We start from the raw sequence: 26,290 nt of genomic DNA, 5'->3' as shown, positions 1-26,290 counted from the left end.
CGAGTCCGGAAGCGCCTGCGCGCGTCCCTCAGTAGGGGAACTAGTTTTGTTCCTTGCCCTCGGGACTGGAACCTTTTGGAGACGACCCCCGGCAGGACCAAACCCGCACCCGCCAGTACTGCGGCAATGTCCAGCAACAGTTTCTCTTACAATGAGCAGTCCGGAGGAGGGGAGGCGGCAGAGCTGGGTCAGGAGGCGACCTCAACCATTTCCCCCTCGGGCGCCTTCGGCCTTTTTAGCAGCGATTTGAAGAAGTAAGGAGAAAGGTTTGGGGTGTGGGGTTGGGAGGGAGGAGCTGGGGACTCGGAGGAGAGGGCGCCGGGGTGGGGCTCCCTGGAGAGGAGCGGGGTCGCCCAGAGACCTGAGCGGAGCGGGGCGGTAACTTGTCCCGCGGGTGGGTGGATGGGGTTGGTTGGCGGTGGTGGGAGTTGTGGGAGTTTGGGGCGAGTGTGTGTGGGGGTCTCTAGTAGTTTTCTTAGTGAAAAGAACACCTGGTGAGCTTAGACCCCCACCCCTGAAGACGCTGATTGAATTGACTTGAATTGGGCTCAGGAGTTTGAATTTTGAGCGTAGTTTTCTAGTTTCATTGATAAATTCCCTAATTAGGGTGAAACGAGTATTTTGGTGAAAGTGAGTGCGAGTGTTGCTTGTGGGAAGGCTGTTGGAATGAACAAACTGGTTTATACCAGTATTAATGTTCTTGGGCAGTATCCTTTGCACTACAGACAGAAACACCAATCCAAAATAAGCATATGAATAGAAAATAGAAGGAGTGTTACTCTGAACAAATCCTAAACTTTTACAAATTAATAATGTGAATTTTAAATACGAATGTTAAACGAGGTACACTTAGTTTTGTAAAAAGTACCACCGAGAAATGGAAGGAAATCCCAAGTTGATTTTTGTTGGGGCGGGGGGTGGGAGGGTGGTATTGGTGGTGGTAGTGGTTACATTTACCAGAATCCTGGTAACTTTGTTTATATTTTATTGTAATCATTTTTACATTTCTCTTATTTTAAATCTTTCATTACTAAGCAATATGGTCACATAATAGTCTGTTGCTAAATTAAGGTAAAATAACTGTGCTGGTAGCTTTGCAGGTATATTAGAGGGTATAATTAAAATTTAAATTAAACGTTACTATTGGGTGGTCTAGAAAGTGCTGCTAGTTGAAATTAGGATTACGTTTTGGTTGTATTGATGATCGAAATAATATATATAGCATGTAAGATACAATCTTTTGAGTTTTTCTGTCTTCTAGGTTAGAAAGTTTAAAAGTAAGGTAACTGATTTTGTTTTTCATTATGTGCACTGGATAGATAATCCATTATTCTAGCACGGAGCTTGTTGCCTCTACACTTGTATTAGCAAAATGTTTAGACTGAATTAACCTGTAAATCGGCATTAATCTATTTTGCAAATCAATTTACTTTTATGATTTGTAAATCCCAGCACTTTGGGAGGTAAGGCTGGAGGATCACTTGAAGCCAGGAGTTCGAGACCAGCATGGCCAACATGGTAAAACCCGGTATCTACTAACAATACAAAAATTAACTGGGTGTGGTGGCACACTCATGTAGTTCCAGCTACTTAGGAGGCTGAGTCAGGAGAATCCTTGAACCTGGGAGGTGGAAGCTGCAGTGAGCCGAGATGGTGCCTCAGCACTCTAACCTGGGCAACAGAGACTCCATCTCGGGGAAAAAAAAAAAAAAAAAAAGGAAAATATTTTTGTCAGATTTGGACCTGATTTGGGGGAAAAAAAAAACAAAAAACAAACAACGTATGGCCTTGACTGTGTGACCAGTGGTCTTGAGGTGACCTAACAGGTTGGATTTAATGTAAAAGTAGCTAATTGATTAGGGGTGATATGTAATGATGTGTAATATATGCAAATTACCATGGTTGAATTGTGTTCCTCAAAAGATATTTATTGAGTGTTTGTACATTTGTGCACACCGATTTACATTTATTGTCTGATTCACTTTTCCTAACAGCCCCGCAGGTTATTACCATAGGTACTTCTCTGCTCCCACTTTACACATGAAGAATTTGGAGCATGGTTGTTAACTTGTGAAAGCTAGAACATCACACTGCCTGAATTTGAACCCAGGGGCTCCAGTATTAGAGCCTTTCTCTCAAGTGTTTAGATATGCTACTTACTACTTGATGAAATTTATGGTATTTTTATTAGTGAGTGCATGCAACTCACAAAAAGTTTGAAACTTTAGACAGTAGCTTTAAGTAGTACCACCAGAGAAGCTTCCAGGGATTAGAAACATTTGGCTATTGAACTGCAATCTAATGGAATTGTACAGAAACAAGGAGACCTCTGTTCTGGAAGTGGTCATTAAATCTCTCTTGAGTCCACATTTTCTCATTTATAAAACTGTAATATTACTTGCCTTTAAAAAAAAATCGAATGACAAAATTTATGTGAAACACTTAAAGCTTACCCTGTTCCTCAGCTCTTATTTTTAATGGTTTACTCTGATCAAGTTTACAAAAAAGTTGCAACAGTAGCACAGAGAGTTACCCTTTTGCAGGTTTATCATTAAAAAAATTGCTACAGGCCGGGCGCGGTGGCTCACGCCTGTAATCCCAGCACTTTGGGAGGCCGAGGCGGGTGGATCACGAGGTCAAGAGATCGAGACCATCCTGGTCAACATGGTGAAACCCCGTTTCTACTAAAAATACAAAAAATTAGCTGGGCATGGTGGCGCGTGCCTGTAATCCCAGCTACTCAGGAGGCTGAGGCAGGAGAATTGCCTGAACCCAGGAGGCGGAGGTTGCGGTGAGCCGAGATCGCGCCATTGCACTCTAGCCTGGGTAACAAGAGTGAAACTCCGTCTCAAAAAAAAAAAAAAAAAAAAATTCCTACATTGCTTGCTTTGTAGCACTCTGTCGCTCACTCTCTCCATGCATATACAGGCACATACACATATTCATGTTATTACGTCTTCTGAACTGTTGGAGACTCGGTTGTACACATCATGTTGTTTTACACTTTAAAATCTTAATGTGTAATTTTTAAGAACAAAGATAGTCTCTGTTTTTTTTTTTGTTTTTTTTTTTTTGAGATGGAGTCTTGCTCTGTCGCCAGGCTGGAACAAAGACGTTCTCTTACACAACTACAGTGTTGATGTATTCAGGAAATTTAATGCCCATACAATCATATGTAATTGTTTGTTCTAATAAAGTTTTTTTCCCCCAGCATTTTTTCCCTCAAGTACAGGATCTAGTCCAAGATAATATATTTAATTTAGTTGCCATGTCTCTTTAATCTTTAATCTAGAATAGTTCCTTAGCCTTTTTTTTTCTTTCATGACCTTGACATATCTAAGGATTGCAAGCCAATTATTTTATTCTATGTGAATCAATTTGGGTTTGCTGGTGTTTCCTCTATTTAGATTCAGGCTATGTATTCTTGGCCGGAATACTATCATAGGTGATGCCTGCTTTTCAAACTATTACATTTGGAGGCATAGGGTGTCCATCTTCATGATGTTAATTTTCCTAGTCACAGGGTTGTCCAGTTTCTCTATTGTATTATTGCTATATTTTTTTCAAATTGTGTGTAGGGAGACACTGAGGCCATGCAGCTGTCTTGCTTCTTATTAAATTGACCACTTGTGCATTAAACAACCATTGATCAATCTCCTGAACCTGTCTTTTCCACCATGGCTGCAAAATGGTAATGTTTCATCTCGCTAAGTCCCTCTACTGTCCTGCTCTTTGGCTTTTTGACCTAGAGCTGTGTTCTCTGATCCTTCACTAACCATCTCAATGATGCCGAAGTACTTCCTAGTCATAGTATTATTGGTGATTTTTGTTTTCTGAATTTAATCTTATTTATCAGTATTATTTATCCTCTCGCCCCCCTTCAAACAGAACCAGAATTAGATGGCTTTATGAAAGTGGATCCTATACCTAATTTGTTGGCTAAAAAGGCCTGTGTATTAGATTATTGGCTTTAAGATTTTTAATTTCTTTATTTAAAATGTAAAGAACTTATTTTTGTACTCTTAGGTTTTATTTTTTGAGATATGTTTTACTCTGTTGCCTTGGCTGGAGTGCAGTGGTGTGATCATGGCTCACTGCAGCCTCAGCCTCCTTGACTCAAGTGATCTTTCCCACCACAGCCTTCTGAGTAGCTGGGACTACAGGTGCATGACGCCATGCCCAGCTTATTTTTGTATTTCTTATAGAGATGAGGTCTTGCCATGTTGCCCAGGCTACTCTCGAACTCCTGGGCTCAAGCAGTCTGAATGCCTCATCCTCCCAAAGTGCTGGCATTATAGGTGTGTACCACTGTGCCTGGCCCCTTCTTTCTTTTTAGAATGTTCTCAGCTTTTATTGTTTGTGGTTTTTTCTAAGTTATTTTTCTTTAAAAAAAACCAAACTTCTTTTAACCAATTTGAGTTTGTGTGTGTATAATTAAAAATAATTTTAATAATTCTATTACTGAATTAAAAATTTAATTAGGAATTAATTTCCAGAAACAGACAAGACTAATTAATTTTTCTTAATTACAGTAGTAAAGCTACTAGATTTGTAAATCTCTCTTCTTTTGAGAGCATCATGATGTATTAGAAAGAACACTGAAGCTGGAATGGTGGCCCACACCTGTAATCTTAGCATTTTAGAAGGCCCAGGCAGGAGGACTACTTGAAAACCTAGGAGTTCCAGACCAGCCTGGGCAACGTAGTGAGACCTTGTCTCTATACATAAAAATGGGGAGAAAAACCCAAAAATCATTGGACCCAGAGTCAGAAGACCTGGATTTAAGCTGGTGTTTTCCACTTGTAGTAGTGCTTCTTTGTTCAAGTTGCTGATATATTCAAACCTCAGTTTCCTTATTTCTATGCAGAGTGTAATAATACTTGCCTCTTTTATGAGGATCTCATAAGATGGTGTACTTCAAAGTGATTTCTAAACTAGGATATTAACTAACACTATTTGGGAAAGTTGGTGAAGACTTCATTGAGGTAGTGACATTTTAGATCTTAAAGCCTGAGGTTTTTGCCAGGTGGAGGAAAGATGGATTCTTTAGGCAGAGTATGTAGAAACCACAAGAGCTGTTAAAGAAAATGCAGGTTCAAATGAGATGGATATTTAGACATCACAATTTTAAATAGTAGGTAAGTGTGAGAAAGGATGAAATCACCCAGGGAAAATTTTTCTTGTTAGACGAGAAGGCAGTATAGACAAAACCCAGGGGTCCCCAGGATATAAAGTATGAATGGAAGAACTAGAAAAAGAGACAGAACTCAGAGGGGTGGGAAACCACAGGAAGGTTTTTGTTTTTGTTTTTTTTAAAAGGTACTAACAAGAAAATTAAAAGAAGGAAATGGTCAGTTATGTCAGGAGTTGTAGAGTGAGGGCAGATAGAATGAAGGCTGAAAAGAGACCCTTGGGTTTAACAATCGAAAGGTGCCTTTAGAAGCCAGTAATTTAGCAATGCAGTACCTCCTGAACACATTGAAAGGTGGCATTTTTACTCCCTATTGAAATCATTTGTTTAACTCCCTGTTTTCATTTGTTAAGATTCAAAGAGCTAATTGAGATCCAAGCAAAGGGCTGTGTGCTTTCCTGTAGTCAGTAATATAACCCAGTGTATTTGAATTGCATCAATAAAGCCTGACTTATTTTTTAACTTAAATTTTACTCATTGTCAACTTTACAATATCAAACATGAAAATCCCATCACATTCCTTCTTAACCTTTGCTATCAGTGATTCTCAGGAGAGTCCAGTAGGAAGATTACATGTGTCTGTGGTTTGTATGCAATTATAGCAACTCTCACTTTATCTCCACTACCTTTTGTATCTTTCAAGAAGGCATGCAGAAATGCAGCTGAGTGAGATTCATTTACTTAGAGGGATGTTATTGAATATACTTTATTTAAAAATAAAATTTTTTTAATAGTGACACATTATACTTGACATACCTCAAAGAGTCATTGTGTCTCACTATGGGGTTCTAAACTTATTTGTGTTTAAGTCTGTTCTTTATTAATACTAGTGTCTATACCGTATTTTGGGGTGTTTTTTATTTAACATTTTTTCATGGTCTAGTTTGGAGCTTGCTCCACTTTCTTTTTGCTTATCCTAGTATTTCTCATTTAAATCTTTATCTTATTCTGTATTTTCAGTTTATGTAGTTGCTCAGTGAATGTTTCTTAAATATTTATATAGATAAATCTTTCACACATTCTGAAAATTTAAAGAGTATGATTTGTATGAAGGTACCTAGCAAAATGTTTGGCTCATAATTTTGCTTAATAAAATATTTTCAGATCCTTATACTCAATTCAGTGATTTAGATTCCATTAACATTTACTCTCTCATTAGCCAGTGTTGTTAAAAAATGAAGCATGACTGATTCAGCAGACCTTAATGCAGAAGGAAACCCCTCATCTGGTATCTCCATTGTATTGTATTACAGCATCACCCTGAAGCTAATTGTGTATAGGTTCAAAACAACCATTTTTTTCCTTGGGATTGCTTTGGTCTTTGCTGTGGTTAGAATTAACTGGCTTGGAATTGTCGCATAGGTGTGGAATGAACTTTACAATCAGGATTTTTAGTTTTTATCCCAGTCTTCAAAGGCATCTTTACCTCCAAAATTTTGAATTATTCCATATGTGCGGTTCATTCCTCTGTGTTTTCACCATAAAAATACATAACAAGTAGAAGACCTTTATCTTGTTTTTAAGAAATTTAAACTTTATTTGGAGAGATAACGCTAATGTGAACTAACCGTCAGTAATTCAGGTATACAATTAATGTTAAATTGTGTAATTCAACTTTTCAGTGTGACATACAGATTGAAAATTACTTGTTATAAGCCTTTGTGTAAACAGTGATTTACTGAAGACAGTGGAAATGCTGGAATTTTGAAATGTCAAACACATTTCAGTTTCAGATGTTGAAAATGTTGGTGCCCTGAGTTATAAGTATGGTATGAAGAGGCTTGGGCTCCTTCCTCATTATGTGTTCCTTTCTCTTGTGCTCAGGAGTCCAGCGTTGCTGCTATGAAAATACATTTCAGTTATGATTTTGTTAGCATACTGTTACACATCTGATCATCTTTAAGTTCTGAAGATTTAAATCTCCTGAGTTCTAATACTTCCAGTTTTGATAACTGATCTGTCTTGTTAATTATGTTTAGCTAATTGAAATTTATGGTCATTAGATCTAGTGCTAGAGCTGTTAACATATTTGCTTGCTATACATGTAAACTGGATTCTACTTAAAAAAAATTTTTTTTTACAAGGGGTACATTAAGTATTAGGAAAGTTTAGTATTTTTTTTTTTTTTGAGACGGAGTTTCGCTCTTGTTACCCAGGCTGGAGCGCAATGGCGCGATCTCGGCTCACCGCAATCTCCGCCTCCTGGGTTCAGGCAATTCTCCTGCCTCAGCCTCCTGAGTAGCTGGGATTACAGGCACGCGCCACCGTGCCCAGCTAATTTTTTGTATTAGTAGAGACGGGGTTTCACCATGTTGACCAGGATGGTCTCGATCTCTTGACCTCGTGATCCACCCGCCTCGGCCTCCCAAAGTGCTGGGATTACAGGCTTGAGCCACCGCGCCCGGCCGAAAGTTTAGTATTTTATTGATTTTTCATTAAAGTAAATTTCAGCATTTGTTCCAAGTTGACTAAAAACAGAAGAAGAAACCGTATACTGGTATCTGCAGTGCATTCCTAGCAGCTGAACTAGTTGTGTTTGTCTTCATAAAAGTAAGACTGTTAGTTTTACAAAGGCCCGACTATTCAAATTAAGGATTGTCATTTCAGTGGTGCAGTAGGGTTCCATTTATAATATCATTTAATTCTTGAAATATATTTCAAATTAAATAAGATTTTACTACATTGAATAGAAATTTGATGAAATACTGCCTGTAAACAGAGTCCTACTTTCCAACAGATTATAAAGCCTTTGATCTTATTTTGCTTTGCTTGCATATCTTCTTGAAGGAGAGTCAGTTTTGACTTTTACGTTTTGTCTTAATAAATATTCAAGAAAATATTCTTTCCTTGACGATAGGATATGCTATTTTAAAAATCACTAACCTGGTAAAATTTGAGGAGAAAAATCTGAAAATTAAATTTCAAGCCTTACCATTAAGTCACAAGATGTGAGATTTTATGTTATTTAAAAAAATATTTAGTATTTGGAGCAACATTACCAGAGCTGAATGATTAAAGCACATGAAAAAGGCAGACAGATGGTTGGTTGAAATGTTCTTTTTTGCTGCATGAAAAGTTATAAATGCTCATAGAATGACAAATGTATTATAGTGAAATAATTTGACAGTATTGCAATTGTGTATATAAATGAACTACTGACAAAAACAAATTGCCTGCAGTCCAGATTCAAAATTTAAAATGAAGAGCTTAAAGTAGAATAATCAAGAAGGAAATGATTTTCTTCTATTTCATATTATTATGAATAACGTTGGTTTGTGTATTTAGAGAAGGCTTATTTAGCATATCAGCTGGAAAGACTTAATAAATCTACTAAAGTGAACAACTTATAGTCAATATCTGTTTATTGATGGACTGATTATTTATATTGCTGATAGGAACCAACCTAATTAGAAGTCCAGTGTCTTTAATTTAACTGAGTGAGTTGGCATGGTAGCTGGCCAAATGAGAGAAGAATGAATAGGGCCTTGTCTCAATTTTTTTTTGTGCTGCTATAACAAAAAACCTGAGACTGGGTAATTGATAAAGAATATAATTTTATTGCTCACAGTTTGGAGGCCATGAAGTCCAAGATTGAAGTACAGGCAGGTTTAATTTCCTGGTAAGGGCTGCTTTTTGCTCCTAAGATGGCCCTTTGTTGCTGCATTCTCTGGAGGGGATTAATGCTGTGCCCTCCCTGGGCAGAAGGTGGAAGGGCAAGAGAATGGAAGACTGTGAAGCCTCTTTTATAAGGGCCTTAATCTCATTCATGATGGGAGGAGCCCTCATAACTAAATCTTGAAGATCCCATCTCTTAATACCATCACATTGGCCATTAAGTTTTAACACCTCAATTTTGGCAGGGATACATTCATAGGTTGGCAGAGCTAGGTATCACCCAACTTTATTCTTGGAATGGGTTTTCTGCCAGTTTTTTAAAGCCTAGGTTGTGAATGTGGTCAAGAAGGATGAGGGAGAAATTAGTTAAAATATGAGGGCAGAGAGATAAGGGGCAGAGTGGAAGGTGAGACCTGATTGTGTAGGGCCTTGTAAAATCATTGTAAGGTCTTTGATTTTACTCTGAGTGAGGAGGGGAGCCATTTGGAGACTTTTGAGCCGAAGGATGAGATGATTGTTTACTCTTTGAAGGGATGTTTTGCCTCTTGAACTAGGAGTAGACTGGAGCTCTGAGGCAGGGAGACCAGCAAGGAGACTCTTACAGTAATTTAGGCAAGAGAAGGTGATCAGATTCATGGTAGTGGAGAGAAGTGGGTGAGTTATGGATGTATTTTAAAGGTAGAGCCAATGGGATTTGCTGATAGTGTGGATGTGATATGTGTGTGGGAGAAAAGATATCAAGGGTGGATACAAGGTTTTTTGCCTGCACAGTTGGAAGTTTGTAACAGCTGTAAACTAAAATGAAGAATATTGTGCAAAGAGCAGTATTTTTTTTTTTTTTTAAGGGGAAAGGGGACCAAGAGCTTGTGCAAGTTAAGTTTAGAGATGTGATTAGGCGTCCATGTGGAGATACTAAACAGCCAGTTGGATATCAGAATCTGGAGCTTAGAGGAGGAGTCAGGTTAGAAGTATAAATTTGGGAATCATCAGGTTGTAGATGGTATTCAATACCATGGGATTGGATGAGACATCAAGGAAGTGAATGTAGAAAAGGGTCAGAGTATTGGGTCAGTCCTGGGGCATTCCTGGAGCAATTGTGTCAGATAATACAAATGGGTCAATTAAGATAATTATTGAGAAGTGAGTTTTGGATTTGTCTGTTGAGGGGACTTTGGTAACCTTGACAAGCAGTTTAGGTGCACTGGGGGGCGGGCTGAAAGCCTCATGAGTGGGCTCAAGAGAGAAAGGAGAAGAGGAATTGTAGCTAGTATGTTTTTAAGTATAGAGGAGCAGAGAAATGGAGCAGTACTTGGAGAGGAATGTTACACCAAGGAATTTTTCCTCAAGACGAGAAACTGTATTATCTTGTTTGCTGATGGAACCAACTGATGTAGAGGAGGAAAAACAGATGATGCAATAGAGAGAAGGAAAATTGCCGGAGAATTGCTGATATCCCCTTTTCCTTCTAGAAAACTTAGCAGATACAGGCTAGCTGAAAAATAACAACTCTAATTTCTTTTTTTTTTTTGAGATGGAGTTTCGCTCTTGTTACCCAGGCTGGAGTGCAATGGCGCGATCTCGGCTCACCGCAACCTCTGCCTCCTGGGTTCAAGCAATTCTCCTGCCTCAGCCTCCCGAGTAGCTGGGACTACAGGTGTGCGCCACCATGCACAGCTAGTTTTTGTTATTTTTAGTAGAGACGGGGTTTCACCATGTTGACCAGGATGGTCTGGATCTCTTGACCTCGTGATCCACCCGCCTTGGCCTCCCAAAGTGCTGGGATTATAGGCGTGAGCCACCGCGCCCGGCCAACAACCCTAATTTCAACATCCAGAAGAAATTGGTTAATATACTATGTATCTTTTAGCCTTTTTTCTTTTGCATATATGTTTATATGTATGTGCATGTATATCATGTGTTTTTAAAGCAAAGCTATATGTTTTCTTTTTTTTTTTTTTTTTTTGAGACGGAGTTTTGCTGTTGTTACCCAGACTGGAGTGCAATGGCGCGATCTCGGCTCACTGCAACCTCCGCCTCCTGGGTTCAGGCAATTCTCCTGCCTCAGCCTCCTGAGTAGCTGGGATTATAGTCGCGTGCCACCATGCCCAGCTAATTTTTGTATTTTTAGTAGAGACAGGGTTTCACCTTGTTGACCAGGATGGTCTTGATCTCTTGACCTCATGATCCACCTGCCTCGGCCTCCCAAAGTGCTGGGATCATAGGCTTGAGCCACCGCGCCCGGCAAGCTATATGTTTTCATAATATGACATTAAAATTTGCTTGTTTCATTTACCAATGCATGGAGCCTATTCATTTCTTAAAATGATAGTCCTTTTAGGACAAATTGTAGTGAAACTACTATTTATTAGTTATTAGGAAAGTAAACAACTAAGGTATACAAATGAGGTTATGTAGCTAGCTCCACTAAAGGATTTAAATAGTATCTTATATAGAATGGACTTTATTAATTATTAACTACATAAGTATAATAACTTCGCAAAAGAATGAATACTAATGATGTTAGATGGTCGTACTGATGAGGACTTTCCACACATACCTGTGTATACGAAGCAGAGAGAATAGCATACACCTAAGTTTAGACCTGTAATGTTCAATACAGTAGCCACTAGCCAAATGTAGCTATTTAAATTAAATTTAGTTGTATTTAAAAATGTAGTTTCTCAGTCACACTAGCTACATTTCATGTACTTGATGTAGCTAGCAGTTACTATATTGGATAATGCAGATAAGTGATTATTTCTGTTATCACAGAACATTCTGTTGGATACTGCTGGTTTAGAGGCAAGGATTTATGGCTTACTTAGGGAACAGGAAACAATTCAGTATGGTGAGAGGAAATAGTTGGGAGGAAATGAGGGACTGACTGGTGAAAGATGGTTAGGAGGTAATCAGAGTCTATATTATGAAGTATTTTGGTTACCATGCTCAGAAACTTGGACTTTATCATGAAAGTTTGCACAGTAAGGAGTACTAAAGTATAGGTGCAACATAAAGCAATTTATTTTTTATAAAGATCACCTTGGCTGTTTGGTTGTTGAAACAGTGTGATATGATGGTTAAACACACCCACTCTGGAACTACTACTCCTGGGTGTGAAAATGTAGCACAGAGTTAATCAGTGGTACTTGGACAGATTATTTTAGGACTCTCTGCCCTTGGTTTTCTTATCTGTAAAATGGGGATTAGGATGGTACTGTACCTACACTCATTGACTAGTTGTCAGAATTAAAAGATTTAATGTAGGGCCGGGCGCGGTGGCTCACGCCTGTAATCCCAGCACTTTGGGAGGCCGAGGCAGGTGGATCACGAGGTCAAGAGATCGAGACCATCCTGGTCAACATGGTGAAACCCCGCCTCTACTAAAAATACAAAAAATTAGCTGGGCATGGTGGCGCGTGCCTGTAATCCCAGCTACTTAGGAGGCTGAGGCAGGAGAATTGCCTGAACCCAGGAGGCAGAGGTTGCGGTGAGCCGAGATCGCGCCATTGCGCTCCAGCCTGGGTAACAAGAGCGAAACTCGGTCTCAAAAAAAAAAAAAAGAAAAAAAAAGATTTAATGTATATAAATAGTACCTGGTACATAATAAACATAGTAATTATGATTACCATTATAACACCATTAAAGTCATTTAAAGTTTTGTTTTCATTTTTGTTTTTTGGTTTTAAGAGACACAGTCTCTTTCTGTGCCCCAGGCTAGAATGTAGTAGCCCTATCATGGCTTACTCTGGGGCTCAAGTGATGCTTCTACCTCAGCCTCCTGAGTAGCCGGGACTGCAGGCACGTATCACCATGCCTAGCTAATTTTTTTATTTTTGGTAGAGACAGAGTCCCACTATGTTGACCACCCTGGTGTTGAATTCCTGGGGCTCAAGCCATCCTCCTACCTCTGCCTCCCACAGTGCTAGGAGTACAGGCATTACCTACTATGCCTGGCTTGTTTTGTTTTAAATACAGTGTATTTTTAAAAGCTATTATAATTTTAGAATTATTGTTAATTTGCACATTAACCATTGCTTTATGTTTTTAATTTTCAAATATAATTCAGAAAAACTTCACAGTTTTTCTGAATTATATTTCACAGGCATTAGAAACAACTAAATATATTTACTTTTAATGGCAAAATCCGCAATTTTGCACTGGCCTAATACAAAGTATCTTTAATGTGTGCCACACAAAAATAAATGAAATTAATAAGCACTAAGTGATTCTTCTGTGTGATTATCAAGGATTTGGGAAAAATGACTATAGACAAGGGAGTAAAAAGTGTATTTGTTTTAAACTTTTTTTTTTTTTCAATTTTCAGTCTTATTTTGTATCCTGTAGCTTTGAAACTGTCTGTTCTTGAAGAAGCAGCTCATTTTTCATTTTTCCTGAAAGAAGACGGGCTTATATATGTTTTGCTTTAACATGAATAAAAAGAGGAGGGGCTGAGTGATCAGCAGTGCCAGCTGCTGGTACAGAGTAAAGTAAAAGAAGGTGGTAAGGCAGTTTGGTGGTAAGGCAGTTGTTGATGGCCTTGGTGGTGGTGACAGCGGTGTCAAGGGATGTTGAGTGTGGAAATCAGATTGCAGTGTTGGTGGATGGGCAAGAAGTGAATAAAAGAAGATCACTTCTCCAAAGAACTTTGGCTTTCAGGTGGAGGAGAAAGGATGGTTTTTACAGGGAGACGTGGAGTCTAAGGAGCGTTTTTTTCTTTTAGAGCAGTTTCTTTATTTTGTTATTTATTTTTTTTTGAGACTGAGTCTCACTCTGTTGCCCAGACTGGAGTGCAGTGGCGTGATCTCAGCTCACAGCAACCTTTGCCTCCTGGGTTCAAGCGATTCTCCAGCCTCAGCCTCCAGAGTAGCTGGGATTACAGGCGCACACCACCACATCTGGCTAATTTTTGTATTTTAGTAGAGATGGGGTTTCACCATGTTGGTCAGGCTGGTCTCGTACTCCTGATCTCGTGATCTGCCCGCCTCGAATTCCCAAAATGCTGGGATTACAGGCGTGAGCCACAACACCCAGCCTATTTTATTTTTAATCATGGTAAAATACACCTGAATAACTATCATCCTAAACATTTTTTTCCCCTATTTGATAAGATATCAAGCAATGTAACCATTTTTAAGTGTACAGTTCAGTGGCATTAAATATATTCATATTGTTATGCAATTGTTACCACCATTTCTATCCAGAACTCTTTTTATATTGCACCACTGAAACTCTATACCCATTAAATAAATTCCTGTTTTCTCCTCTCTCCTCTTCTTTTAGGCTGTAGCGGCTAGAAAACTTAGAGCAAAATTTATGGTCTACAGCTAGCAAGTATGTATAAATTTGTTGCATGCATTTGGGTATTTTTTTCGTATTTTTAGTAGAGAAGGGGTTATCACTATGTTGGGCAGGCTGGTCTCAAACTCTTGACCTCATGATTCGCCTGCTTTGGCCTCTTAAAGTGCTGGGATTACAGGCGTGAGCCACCACGCCCAGCCCAGTCTTTTAAAAATAAGTTATAATGGGATAATTAACTACAGATTAGATTTTTTTTTTTTTTTGTGGTGGAGTTTTGCTCTTTATGCCCAGACTGGAGTGCAGTGGCGTAATCTTGACTCGCTGCAACCTCCTCCTCCTGTGTTCAAGTGATTCTCCTGCCTCAGCCTCCTCAGTAGCTGGGATTACAGGCATGCACCACCATGCCCAGCTAATTTTGCATTTTTAGTAGAGGTGGGGTTTTGCTATGTTTGTCAGGCTGGTCTTGAACTCCTGACCTCAGGTGATTCACCTGACTCGTGAAAAATCCCAAAGTGCTGGATTACAGGCGCAAACCACTGCACTCGGCTGAGATTTGTTTTTCAGTGATAGCATACTTTAAATAATCACTTGAAACTTCTGTGATTTGCTCTTTTAGATTCTCTTCCTGTCAAGTACAAATTTGTATGTATTTTTTTCTGTTTCTAGTTCTATGTAGCATTCATCAGGAAACTTGGTGGGACCATGTGACTTAAAAAATTGTAGTAAAAGACATATAACATTAAATTTACTATCTTAACCATTTTTGAATGTACAGTTCAGTAGTGTTAAGTATATTCACATTGTTGTGCTACAGAGCTCTAGAACTGTTCCATCTGCAATACTGCCCTGTGACTTTTTAAAAAGTAATTTTTTTACTGAGATTTTCAAGTGCTTCAGGACAAAGCTTATATAAGGTAGAGATTATGTATTAGTTTCCTCAATTCCCTATACAGAATGCTGATCCAAACTCATCAAATGGAAAACTTGCCTTCTGTGGCCTTGGAAAGGTTTTTTTTTGTTTTGTTTTGTTTTTTAAAGAATTTAAAAATTAATCTAGCTTTGAGTTGGCATATCTTATTAACACAGTTGTAGAAAACTTGTATTTTCTCTACTATGGTTTATGAATTTCTTGGAGGAAAATCTAATACTAATACTCAAACTCGATGCACAAATGGATTCTTTGGCATGTTTGTGTGTATGTCCATCTGTTACTGTGGCACCGTGCCTATTATTACTGTGGCATGCCAATAGCAGTGAGCCATGTGAGCCAACAAAGATGAATTGTTTGGATGGAATACACTATTCTGTAATACTAATTAATTTTGAGCTGATGAATCTACATGAGATAATGTTAACCAAATACAGTCAAAGTAATGTCAGTGAAAACAAAATTTATTTTGACTTATACAGAATTGTATCACAGACGTTTTAGACTACCATTGAGAATAATTAGGATCGGTGTTTATGGTTTTAGTGATCAGTTTTCTTTTCATAAAAATTTTGAGTTTAAAAGAAAAAGTCTTCTTGTGATGATAGATTAAGGAGGAAGGGAGGTGACACTACAGGTTATGGATTTTATACCTTTTATAAGGTATTTATAGTTCTTGAAATATATATATAAATACATGTTTTTGAGACAGAGTCTCACCCTGTCGCCCAGGCTGGAGTGGACATGATCTTGGCTCACTGCAGCCTCAGCCTCCTGGACAGATTCTCCCACTTCAGCCTCCTGAGTAGCTGAGCCCACAGGTGTGCACCACCATGCCCAGCTAATATATATATATATATATTTTATAGAGATGAGGTCTCCCTGTGTTGCCTAGGCTAGTCTTGAACTCCTGGGCTCAAGGGATCCTCCTGCCTCTGCATCCCAAACTGTTGGGATTGCAGTCATGAGCCACAGTGCCCAGCCATTGAAATATATTCTTAATATAGTCAGCTTTATAGCAGAAATTGACAGCACAGGATGGTGAATGGCAAGAATGTTGAATTTCAAAACAAAATTCAAATTTAATTCCTTACTTTGCCGTTCCCTGGTTTTATGATGATATACATAAAAGGCATATGATTTTAGAATTTCTCACATGTTGTGTGATCTTGTACTTATGTTACCCTTATATTTTCTGAGCCTTGGTTTACTTATCTATTAAATGGGAACAGTAATAGCCACACCTGCTTCATAGAGACTTTGTGATACTAGAGTAAGAGAGTATTTATAAGTTTCGGAAAATAATGCCATTATCACGTGGCTAAATAACAATATGTTATAAGCACAAGACATGTTTGTGGTTAATTAGTTAATGATGTGGAAAGGATATAACTTCCAATCCAGTATTCCATACCTTCCATTCATATGTGACTACAAAGAACAAGTTCTTATGTATCCTTTCAGAAAATTTTTTAAAAAATTAAATGATTGTCTGTACACTATTCTCTGTGTATCTTCCTTTTCACTTGGTATATGTTAAAGATCTTTCCATATCAACATATGATACTATTTTAATATTTTAAACTAGCAATCCCCAAACCAGCAGTCCCCAGGGACCTTTTTCCTGGAAGACAGTTTTTCCATGGAAGGGGGTGGGGGTTGGTTTTGGGATGAAACTGTTCCACCTCAGATCAGGCATTAGATTCTCATAAGGAGCATGCAAACTAGATCCCTTGCACACACAGTTCACAATAGGGTTTGTACTCCTGTGAGAATCTAGCGCTGCCGCTGATCTAACAGGAGGCAGAGCTCAGACAGTAATACGCCTCACCTGCTGCTTGCCTGCTGTGTGGCGGCCTGGTTCCTAACAGGCCACAGATGAGTAACGGTCCGTGGCCTTGTGGTTGGGGACCCCTGTTTTAAACCACTGTGTAATAGTTCCTCATAATTTATTAGTCACCTTTTGGAAGGGCATTTGATTGATTTCACTTTTCATCACATATAAGCAATATTTCAACATAAGTTTTTTGCATACCTGGTGAATATATTTGTAGGCAAAAGTTTTACAGGAAATCTCATAGAGCCACTGACATAGTTGAGTTTATGTATGTTGAGGCAAAAAAATTGGAACAGGCAAAAAGTTCTTTTTCACTGTTTAAAAGCAGTGTACACCAAAAATGCCACTTTGTATAAAAGATTAAGACTGGGGGAGTCTGAGAAGCAATAAAAGGAAACATCGACAAATACATTACTGAATGGTCACATTCTAGAAGACATTCCTAATCTCCTGAGCAAAGGTAAAGCATACTTCCTGCTGCCTACCAAGAGACCAAGTAGCCGAGGGCATTGATGAAAGTCATGGCAAACATGAAGATGTCCTGTGGTTTATGTGTGGCATCATGGCTTTCAATACACATATGAATGATATGAATACATGGAAGATAGATGCTTGGTTTTTAAGTTTTATTGGGATCATGGAACCTTTCCAGTGAAAGAGTTTTTCTGTATCTTTCTAAGAAACAATTTTAGTATATAGCCTGCATTCATTTGTTTTTTCAATGAATGTTTATTGTGTATCTGTTATGGACCTATAAGGAATTTAATCTGCTTCAGCCTACATTTATAAGCCCTCTATAGACCTTCTTTTGGGTTCTCTATAGCCATACTTGTTCTTGCCCTGTTATGTTGTATAATTTCTTTGGTTGTCTCAACATCCTTTGAGACCTCAGATCACTTATCCATAGAGGTCTTTTGTGATCACCCAGTCTTTATTGCATTCCTTATTTTAATTTTTTATGTACTACTTATCCAATCTTTCTTTATGTTTTTCTTCCTCCCTGCGTTCTTCCTTCTCTGCCTTCCGCTCTCCTTCTTTCCTTCCCTCCCTCCTCCTTTTTTCCTATCATTCCCCTTAAACTGTCTCCCACCAATTGCTTTTTTGTTAAAATTTAAGTCCTAGAATATCAGGGACTCCAACACTTAGAGCACTTTCTGGTATATAATGGGTGCTGGATAAATAAATGTGCTAGGCCCAGTGATAAATGCTTTATGATTTCATTAAGTCTTCATAACAACCTGTTTCACATAGACATCAGCTTTTAGCTTTGTTGATTTTTCTCTATTGTAGTTTTACTTCGTAGAGGCTTTATGATACTAAAATAAGCTATAAGCTTCAGAAAATAATACCAGGTAGCTAAATAAGTTAATAATATACTATAAACACAAAACATGTTAGTCTGCTTTATTGAATTCTTGTATCTTTATTATTTTATTACTTGTACTTTGAGTTCAATTTGCTGTTTTTTTTTTCTAGCTGAGATGGAAATTCAGATTTTTAATCTTTCTGATTTTGTATTGCATTTAGAAATATAAATTTGCTTTTTTTTTTTTTTTCAGGGACAGGGTCTTGCTCTGTCACTCATGTTGAAGTGAATGGTGTGATCATGGCTCACTGCCATCTCAGCTTCCCAGTCTCAAGGGGTCCTCCCACCTCAGCCTCCTGAGTAGCTGAGACTAAAGATGCATGCCACCATACCTGATTAATTAATTTATTTATTTTGTGGTGAAAAGGTTTCACTGTGTTGCCCAGGCTGGTCTTCAACTCCTGGCATCAAGCAATTCTCTCACCTCAGCCTCCTGAGTAACTAGGACTATAGGTGTGTGCCACCAAGCTCAACTAATTTCTGGATTTTTTGTGGAGATAGGGTCTTATTATGTTGCCTAGGCTGGTCTTGAACTGGAGAGCTCAAGTGATCCTTTCGCTTTGGTCTCCTAAAATGCTGGGATTACAGGTGTGAGTCACCTTCCCCAGCCTAAATTTGCTTCTAAATATTGCTTTAGCTGCATCCCACAAGTTATTAAATGTTATACTTTGTCAATTCACAAAGTATGTTGTAGGCTGGACATGGTGGCTCACACTCAATCCCATCATTTTGGGAGGCTGAGGTGGGATGATTGCTTGAGTTCAGAAGTTCAAGATTAGCCTGGACAACATAGGGAGACAAAAAATAAAAAAAAAATTAGCTAGTCATGGTGGCAACATGCCTGTAGTCCCAGCTACTTGGGAGGTTGAGGTAGGAGGATCACATGAACTTAGGAATTTGAGGCTACAGTGAGTTGTAATCACACTGCTGCACTCCAGTCTGGGCAATAGAGTGAGACCCTTTCTCAAAAAAAAAAAAAAAAATTAGCGATATGTGAGCATTTTTTTTTTTTTAATTACTGGTTTCTATTTAGATTCTACTACTTTGATTTTTACACCTTTCAAATTTGTTGAAACGTATCCAGCATATAGTCTGTTTTGGTAAATGTCTTATGTACAGTTGAAAAGAATGTTTATTCTGCAGTTGTTAGGTATACCGTTCTATGCATGTCAGGTTAAGTTGCTTAATTGTGGTGTTTGAATTTTGTACACCTTTATTGAACTTTTCGTCTGCTTGTACTCCCAGTTACTGAGAGGTGTGTTAAAATCGCCAATCATAATGGAAGATGTGTATTTTTCTTCCATTAGTCTGTCAGCATTTGGCTTATATATGGAAACCGTAAATTTAGAATGCCTATAAATTGCATATAAATATAAAAGTATTTTCTTTTGAAATGATATCCTATGTTCAGGCAGCAGATCTTCAGCTTTTATTTGTTTGAAAACTACTTTATTTCACCTTCAGTGACATAAAAGATTATTTTTAATGGGTATAGAATTCTATGTCGGCATTCTTTTCTCTTCCAGCCCGTTGAACTTGTCATTTGATATATTTTGGCCTTTATAATGTCTGTTGAAATGTTATTCCATTTAAGGCAGGGGACAGCAAACCACCCACCTGTTTATGTACATAAAGTTTTATTAGAACATAGCCATGCCCAGTTGTTTATATATTATCTATAGATGCTTTCATTCTACAATAGCAGAGTTGAGTAGTTATTATCAGAGATAGTATAGCCAGTAAAACTTGAAATATTTATTGTCTGGCCCTTTACATTTGTTGACGCCTGTCTCAAGGTAATTTTCTGGTGCTTTTTTTTTTTTTTCAAAAAGATAAGGTCTTACCCAGGCTGAGGTGCAGTAGTGTGATCATAGCTCACTGCAGCCTTGAACTCCTGGGCTCAAACAAACCTCCTGCCTCAGCCTTCTGAGTAGCTAGGACTATAGGTGCACACCATCATGTCCAGCTAAATTTTTAAAACATAGTTTTTGTAGAGAAAGGGTCTCACTATGTTGTGCCCAGACTGGTCTTGAACTCCTGGCCTTAAAAATCCTCTTGCCTTGGCCTCACAAAGTGCTCAATTATAGGCATGATGCACTATGCTTAGCCTCTGGATGTTTTTAAGATTTTTCTCGTTGTTTCTTGTTTTCAGCAGTTTGACTATGCTGTGCCTGGTGTAGTTTTGTTTGTCCTCTTTTTCTAAGATTTTCAAATATGTGGGTTTATGTCTTTCATAGGTTCAGAACAATTCTTAACCATTATCTCTTGAAATACTGCTTTTGTTTCATACTCTTCTCTTTGGGACTCTAATTAGAGGTATGTTAGAAATTTTAACTATATCTCATATGCCTCTGATGCTCTATTCTATTTTTTCCATTCTTTTATTTCTGTGTGCTTCAATTTGTATATTTTCTCTTGACTTGCCTTCAATAATCCTTTCTTCTCCTATTACCAGACTGCCATTAAACCTATCTAATGAGTTCTTAATTTCAGATACTGTACTTTTCAGTTCTGAATGTTCATTTGTTTTGTATGGATTTCTACTTCTTACTGATTTCTTTATTGTTTCATCTGTTTTGTCTGTCTTTTCTACATTTTCCTATATTAATTGTGATTATTTTAATTCTCATGTGAAAACTCTAGTGTCTGAATCACTTACAGATCTGCTCCTGTTTTTTTTTTTCCTTTTTTTTTTTAGTGGAGTGGGGGTAATTTCTTCCTGTTTTTAGCATGTCTCCTAAGTTTTGATCAGATGATAGATGTTTAGGATAAAAAAATTGATGAAGCTTTGGGTGACAGCTTCTTCCAAATAGGGTTGGGTTTTTGTTTTTGTTCTTTTTTCCAGACAAGTAAATAGAATGTAAGCACATCATTCTAATCTTGCCAAAGCTCAGTTTTAGACTTATTAAGGTCTCGTTTATGTAACTTTTTCTTTTCTTTTCTTTTGAGACTGTGACTCTGTCACCAGGCTGGATTGCAGTGGCGCAATCTCTGCTCACTGCAAACTCTGATTCCCAGTTTCAAGCGATTCTCTTGCCTCAGCCTCCCTAGTAGCTGGGACTACAGGTGCAACACCATCATGCCCAAATAATTTTTGTATTTTTAGTAAAGACAGGGTTGCACCATGTTGACCAGGATGGTATCAATTTCTTGACCTCGTGATCTGCCAGCCTCGGCTTCCCAAAGTGTTGCAATTACAGGCGTGAGCTACTGCGCCTGGTTTTAACTTTTTCTTATACTCCTCATGCATCTTCCTTACCACTCTGTGTGGCCCTTCAGTAGTCTTAAAGGAAAAGTCCATGGTATTCACCAAAGCCTCTCTTCTTAGGAGAGACTTGCTTTCTAGTTTTTCTTCCCAATAGTGTGTGGTTGCTGGAATCTCTGCTTAAGTATTTAACCTCCCAGCTGCTGTTTTTTGCTGGGTTTCCTGGAGTCTTGCCTTAGGAATTGTAGGCAACATTTTGTACACAGATTTTTGTGTACCTTGTCTCTGGTTTCCTCCTCTGTAATTTTGTCCTTTAAGTCTCACTCACTCTGGCAGCCCTGGACTTCAACATTTGTCTCCTCAGATTATTAAGACTGTGACTTCTCCTTGAGTTCTATTCTCCCACATGGCAATTTGGAAAATGTATTGCGGGGAAAAGCTAGTGTGAATGAGGAGCCCCCCCCCTTTTTTTTTTAACTTGAGAGAGACAAGGACTCTTATCATCCAGGCTGCAATGTAGTAGCATCATCACCATTCATTGCAGCCTCAACCTCTCATGCTCAAGATTCTCCCACCTTGTCTCCTGAGCAGCTGGGATTACGGGTGAATGCCATCACACCTTGCTACTTTTTGTATTTTTAGTAGAGATTGGGTTTCGCCATGTTGCCCAGGGTGGTCTCAAACTCCTGAGCTCAAGCTATCCACCAGCCTCGGCCTCCCAAACTGCTGGGATTATATTAATAGGTGTGAGCCACTATCCTGGCCTAGGAGCTCACTTTTTGTGCTTCTCTTCTTTCAAGGATCATGACTCCTTAAAAGTGTGTGTGTGTGTGTGTGTGTGTGTGTGTGTGTGTGTGTATGTATATACATGTATTTCAGCTTTTATAGTTATTTTCTGTGTCAGGTTTAGTCTTTTATAAGCTACAGTGTCATGGACAGATAAAGAAATCCCTACAGTGTATTCTGAATATAGCAGCCAGAATGATTCTGTTAAATATATTAGATCATAATTCTCTGTTCAAAACCTTCAGTTCTTTATTTCGTTAACACCAAAAACCTTTAGTTATTTCACCTCCCTGCCCCGCTTTACTCCCCATGATATCTGCATAATTAACTCTCTTACTTGAAAATCTTTGTTCAGATGTCACTTTTAAAATTTACTCAAACCACACTATTAAAATTGCTTCCTCCTTTCCCTTCTATATTCTTTTCCTCTGTTTTTCCCCCCATATTACCTCATGATGTAAAAATTTCTTATTTATTATGTTTGTTGTTTCTTTTACTTAATAGAATGAAATCCCTATGAGGGCAAGGGTTTTTCTATCATTTTTGTTCACTGCTGTGTCACAGATGCGAATGGAGAATCAGAAAACAGAGCTACAGAATTTAAAGAGAGAAGTTCGAGATGGAAGAGTAGTGATTATGTGTATCAGATATCAGCAGAAAGAGCCAAACTTTGTAAAATAATTGAAGAGGTTTATTCTGAGCCAAATATGAGTGACCATGACCTCCAGAGACCTTGAGAACATGTGCCCAAGGTGGTTGGGTTACAGCTTGATTTTATATGTTTTAAGGAGACATAAGACATCAGTCAGTACATGTGAGGTATACATTGGTTGAGTTAGGAAAGGTGTGACAGCTTGAAGCGCGGGGTGGGGGGCTCACAGGTTACAGGTGAACTTAACTCTTTTAACCAGTTACCTATCAGGAAATCTTTAAGTTGTTATCTAAAAACCTGGAATCAAGAGAAAAGTGTGGCTGGATTAGGATAAAGGACTGTAGAGACCAAGGTTCTCAGGAAGTCTCTTAGGTGGCTGCCCTTAGAGACAATAGATGGCAAATGTTTCCCTTTCAGATTTTTAAAAGGTGTTGGACTCTCAGCTAATCTCTTTAGGATGTTAGAGTCTGGAAGGGGAAAGATATATTAGTAGAGATTCTTTACAGATGCAAATTTTCTTCCATAAAGGGCTGCTTTTCAGGGCCGGTTCAAAAATATGGCAAGGAAGCCTATTTTGGAGTAAAATATTTTGATTGCCTTCATCTGTCATGTGACATTATGCTAGAGTCAGGTTGGAAAGTAAACCATGTTATGTAGGGTTAAATTAAAACCCATCTGATGAGAATTCATGGTTTTTAGGGCGTGACTCCTCAGGTTCCTTAGGAATTTGGGCAAGAGAAAATAAAGGTCAGAGTTTAGTCCTCACAAGTATAGAGGAATAATCTGAAACTATTTATGAGATTTTACCTTGGATTTTTAAATTAAGAGGTTATTTGTTACCCTGTGTGAGAGACATTTTAAATTAAGGGTAAATGAGATTACCAAGAGTTGAGGAAATGTCTATAGGCTTTTTTCCTTTTCAATCTTGTGAACAGTATAGGAGGACTATTCATATTAATTTGGTAATTTATGATTCTGACTTTTAGAAAGTTAAGAGATGGGTGAGTAGGTAAAGACACTAGCAATGGAGTTTTTGTTTCCACTCATTGTTGCATTTATTAAGTGAATGCTTTGTGCCAAAAGTTATACAAAGTTCTGAGCACTGTCCAAGGGAAGCTTAGACCCTAGGTGAAATGAAAACATTTGTAAGCCTTAATGTTGTGCACAAAAACATGAAGGTGACTCCCTTTGGCTACATAGCACTAAGAAATGGTAAGTTTGACTCTGTTTCTAGCATTTTTTTCTGCACATCCATTCATGTTTGCAGTGCACCACTTGGATAGTACTATCTTTTATTGGAGTGGTTCTCTATGCCTAAAGAGGTGCCTGTGTTTTGGAATATTTTGGTAGGGCTCCATAAAGGTCCAACCTTCCCTTCCTTGAATATTTTTATACATCCTTTTTTGGTCATGTACCTCTGATTGGAAATTGCTATTCCTTATCACTTTTGCAGTCCATCGTTCCTGGATGTAAGTTTTAGGTGTTGCTTTCTATGGTACACAAATTTTGCTGAATGTTTTGAGGAAAAGGAAGGTAACTTTGTAGTGTGGGGCTCTCAAATGGTGAAGGGCCTTTCTTTTTTCTTTTTAAAATTTCCAGTCCAACATAGATGGATACTTCTACAAAATACAACAAAAAATAAATTACTAGAAAAATAAAATGGGCCAGGCGTGGTGGCTCATGCCTATAAATCATAGCACTTTGGGAGGCTGAGGTTGGCAGATACCCTGAGGTCAGGAGTTCGAGACCAGTCTGGCCAACATAATGAAACCCCGTCTCTACAAAAAATACAAAATTAGCCAGGTGTGGTGATGCACGCCTGTAATCCCAGCTACTCAGAAGGCTGAGGCAGGAGAATCACTTGAACCCAGGAGGCGGAGATTGTAGTGAGCCAAGATCACGCTATTGTACTCCATCCAGCCTGGGCAACAGAGTGAGACTCTTTCTCAAAAAAACCAAAAAATCATAATAAAAGAAAAATAAAATGAAAAGGGCATACAAAATAAAATACAAGCCCCGCTTTTAAAATTAGATTCAGTAAACATAAAATTACTCTGTAAAGTTGTTCTGTTAAGTTTCTCAATGTGCTTACTCTGAATTTTGGTACCTATCTCCTCATGGATTAGTAACAAAAATTTGTGAATTGGTAATGATTCTTGGACCAGACTTTCTCAGATCATGCTTTGAGTAGTGCTATACAGCCTATGTAGTATACAGTACTACATAGTCTTAATTTTCCCCTTAATTTAGCTTGTCTTTAGAAGGAGTGGAAGGTTTTAATGAGTTACAGATTATAGATTTATTAAAAAGAGAGGTAGGCCAGGTGTGGTGGCTCACGCCTGTAATCCCAGCACTTTGGGACGTCGAGGCTGGTGGATCACCTGAGGTCAGGAGTTCGAGACCAGCCTGGCTAACATGGTGAAACCCTGTTTCTACTAAAAATACAAAAAATTAGCCAGATGTAGTGGTACGTGCCTGTAATCTCAGCTACTTGGGAGCCAGAGGCAGGAGGATTGCTTGAATTTGGGAGGCGGAGGTTGCAGTGACTGAGATTGCGCCATTGCACTCCATCTTGGGCAACAAGAGTGAAACTCCATCTCAAAAAAAAAAAAAAAAAGGTAATTTACATGACGTTAAAGCCCTAACACTTCCCTAGTTCCCATATATAACTGGGAAACTTTTGCTTTTCAGTTTTAGTTACTTGTTCATTCTGGGACTAAAATAAGAATGACTTTCATGGTAATAGTAAGATTTGCCTTAACCCTTCAGTTATATGTTCTTCTCTGTCCTTTGAAACTTAAAACTGGCATATTTTGAACATGAAAGGAAAAGTTATACCATTTGACACCACAAGATGTCACTTATGTAAAAATAAAGCTGGTATCCTAATACTCAAAGCTAGAAAGCCACAGGTAACTAGGTAAATGAAGACAGAGGTAAATTAAAAATGTATATATTTGAAATAACAATTGGTTTTCAGCAAAGAGTTGAGGAAAATGTTGCTAATTCAGCATTATTTTGACTCAAATATTGATATTTAGTAAAACAATATCTAAGATTTATGTGGTAATACATGTTAACTGGTCATATTTGAATTTATATAATGAAAAAGGTAGATCTAAAAGAACTTAATAAAAGTTAATATATTTTGAGGGTAAATAGGTGATATGGTATTAACTCTCCTAAATCTTTACTATTTTGGTGACAGGCAAAGAGGGATTTGGGAAGAAACATGTAATTTGTATAAGAATTTTAAATAGATCCTTATGCCATATGTGAGAAGTTGACTATTACGTCAGGTTGAAACAGTGCCTAGGATTTTTCTTGTCTCTTCTCTGAAGCTAAAAGTTATTAGTTTCTCTGCCTGTATTAATGCAGTATTTGTTGTTGAAAACAAGCTTTTCTGTTAAAC

The 26,290-nt window shown here is 38.1% G+C and overlaps 1 protein-coding gene across 3 annotated transcripts in view; it reads left to right on the top strand.

Annotated features, from left to right (window-relative positions):
* AP3B1 (adaptor related protein complex 3 subunit beta 1) overlaps nucleotides 1–26,290 on the top strand; it is a 285,248-nt gene continuing 258,958 nt past the window's right edge. For 2 of the 3 annotated variants that reach the window (XM_012462114.3, XM_012462116.2), the window contains exon 1: nucleotides 2–254. In XM_012462114.3, the coding sequence (XP_012317537.1) occupies nucleotides 127–254 (128 nt within the window). In that variant the 5' untranslated portion in view covers nucleotides 2–126. Of the gene's footprint in view, nucleotides 255–26,290 lie in introns of all 3 variants that reach the window. The other variant, XM_012462113.2, reaches the window with a different exon arrangement.

Source organism: Aotus nancymaae, unplaced genomic scaffold, assembly GCF_030222135.1.
Source record: "Aotus nancymaae isolate 86718 unplaced genomic scaffold, 86718_ANA_hifiasm-v0.15.2.pri h1tg000014l, whole genome shotgun sequence".
NCBI lineage: Eukaryota > Metazoa > Chordata > Mammalia > Primates > Aotidae > Aotus > Aotus nancymaae.
Note: the sequence above shows the minus strand (reverse complement) of the source record. Positions and strands in the feature narration are given on the sequence as shown.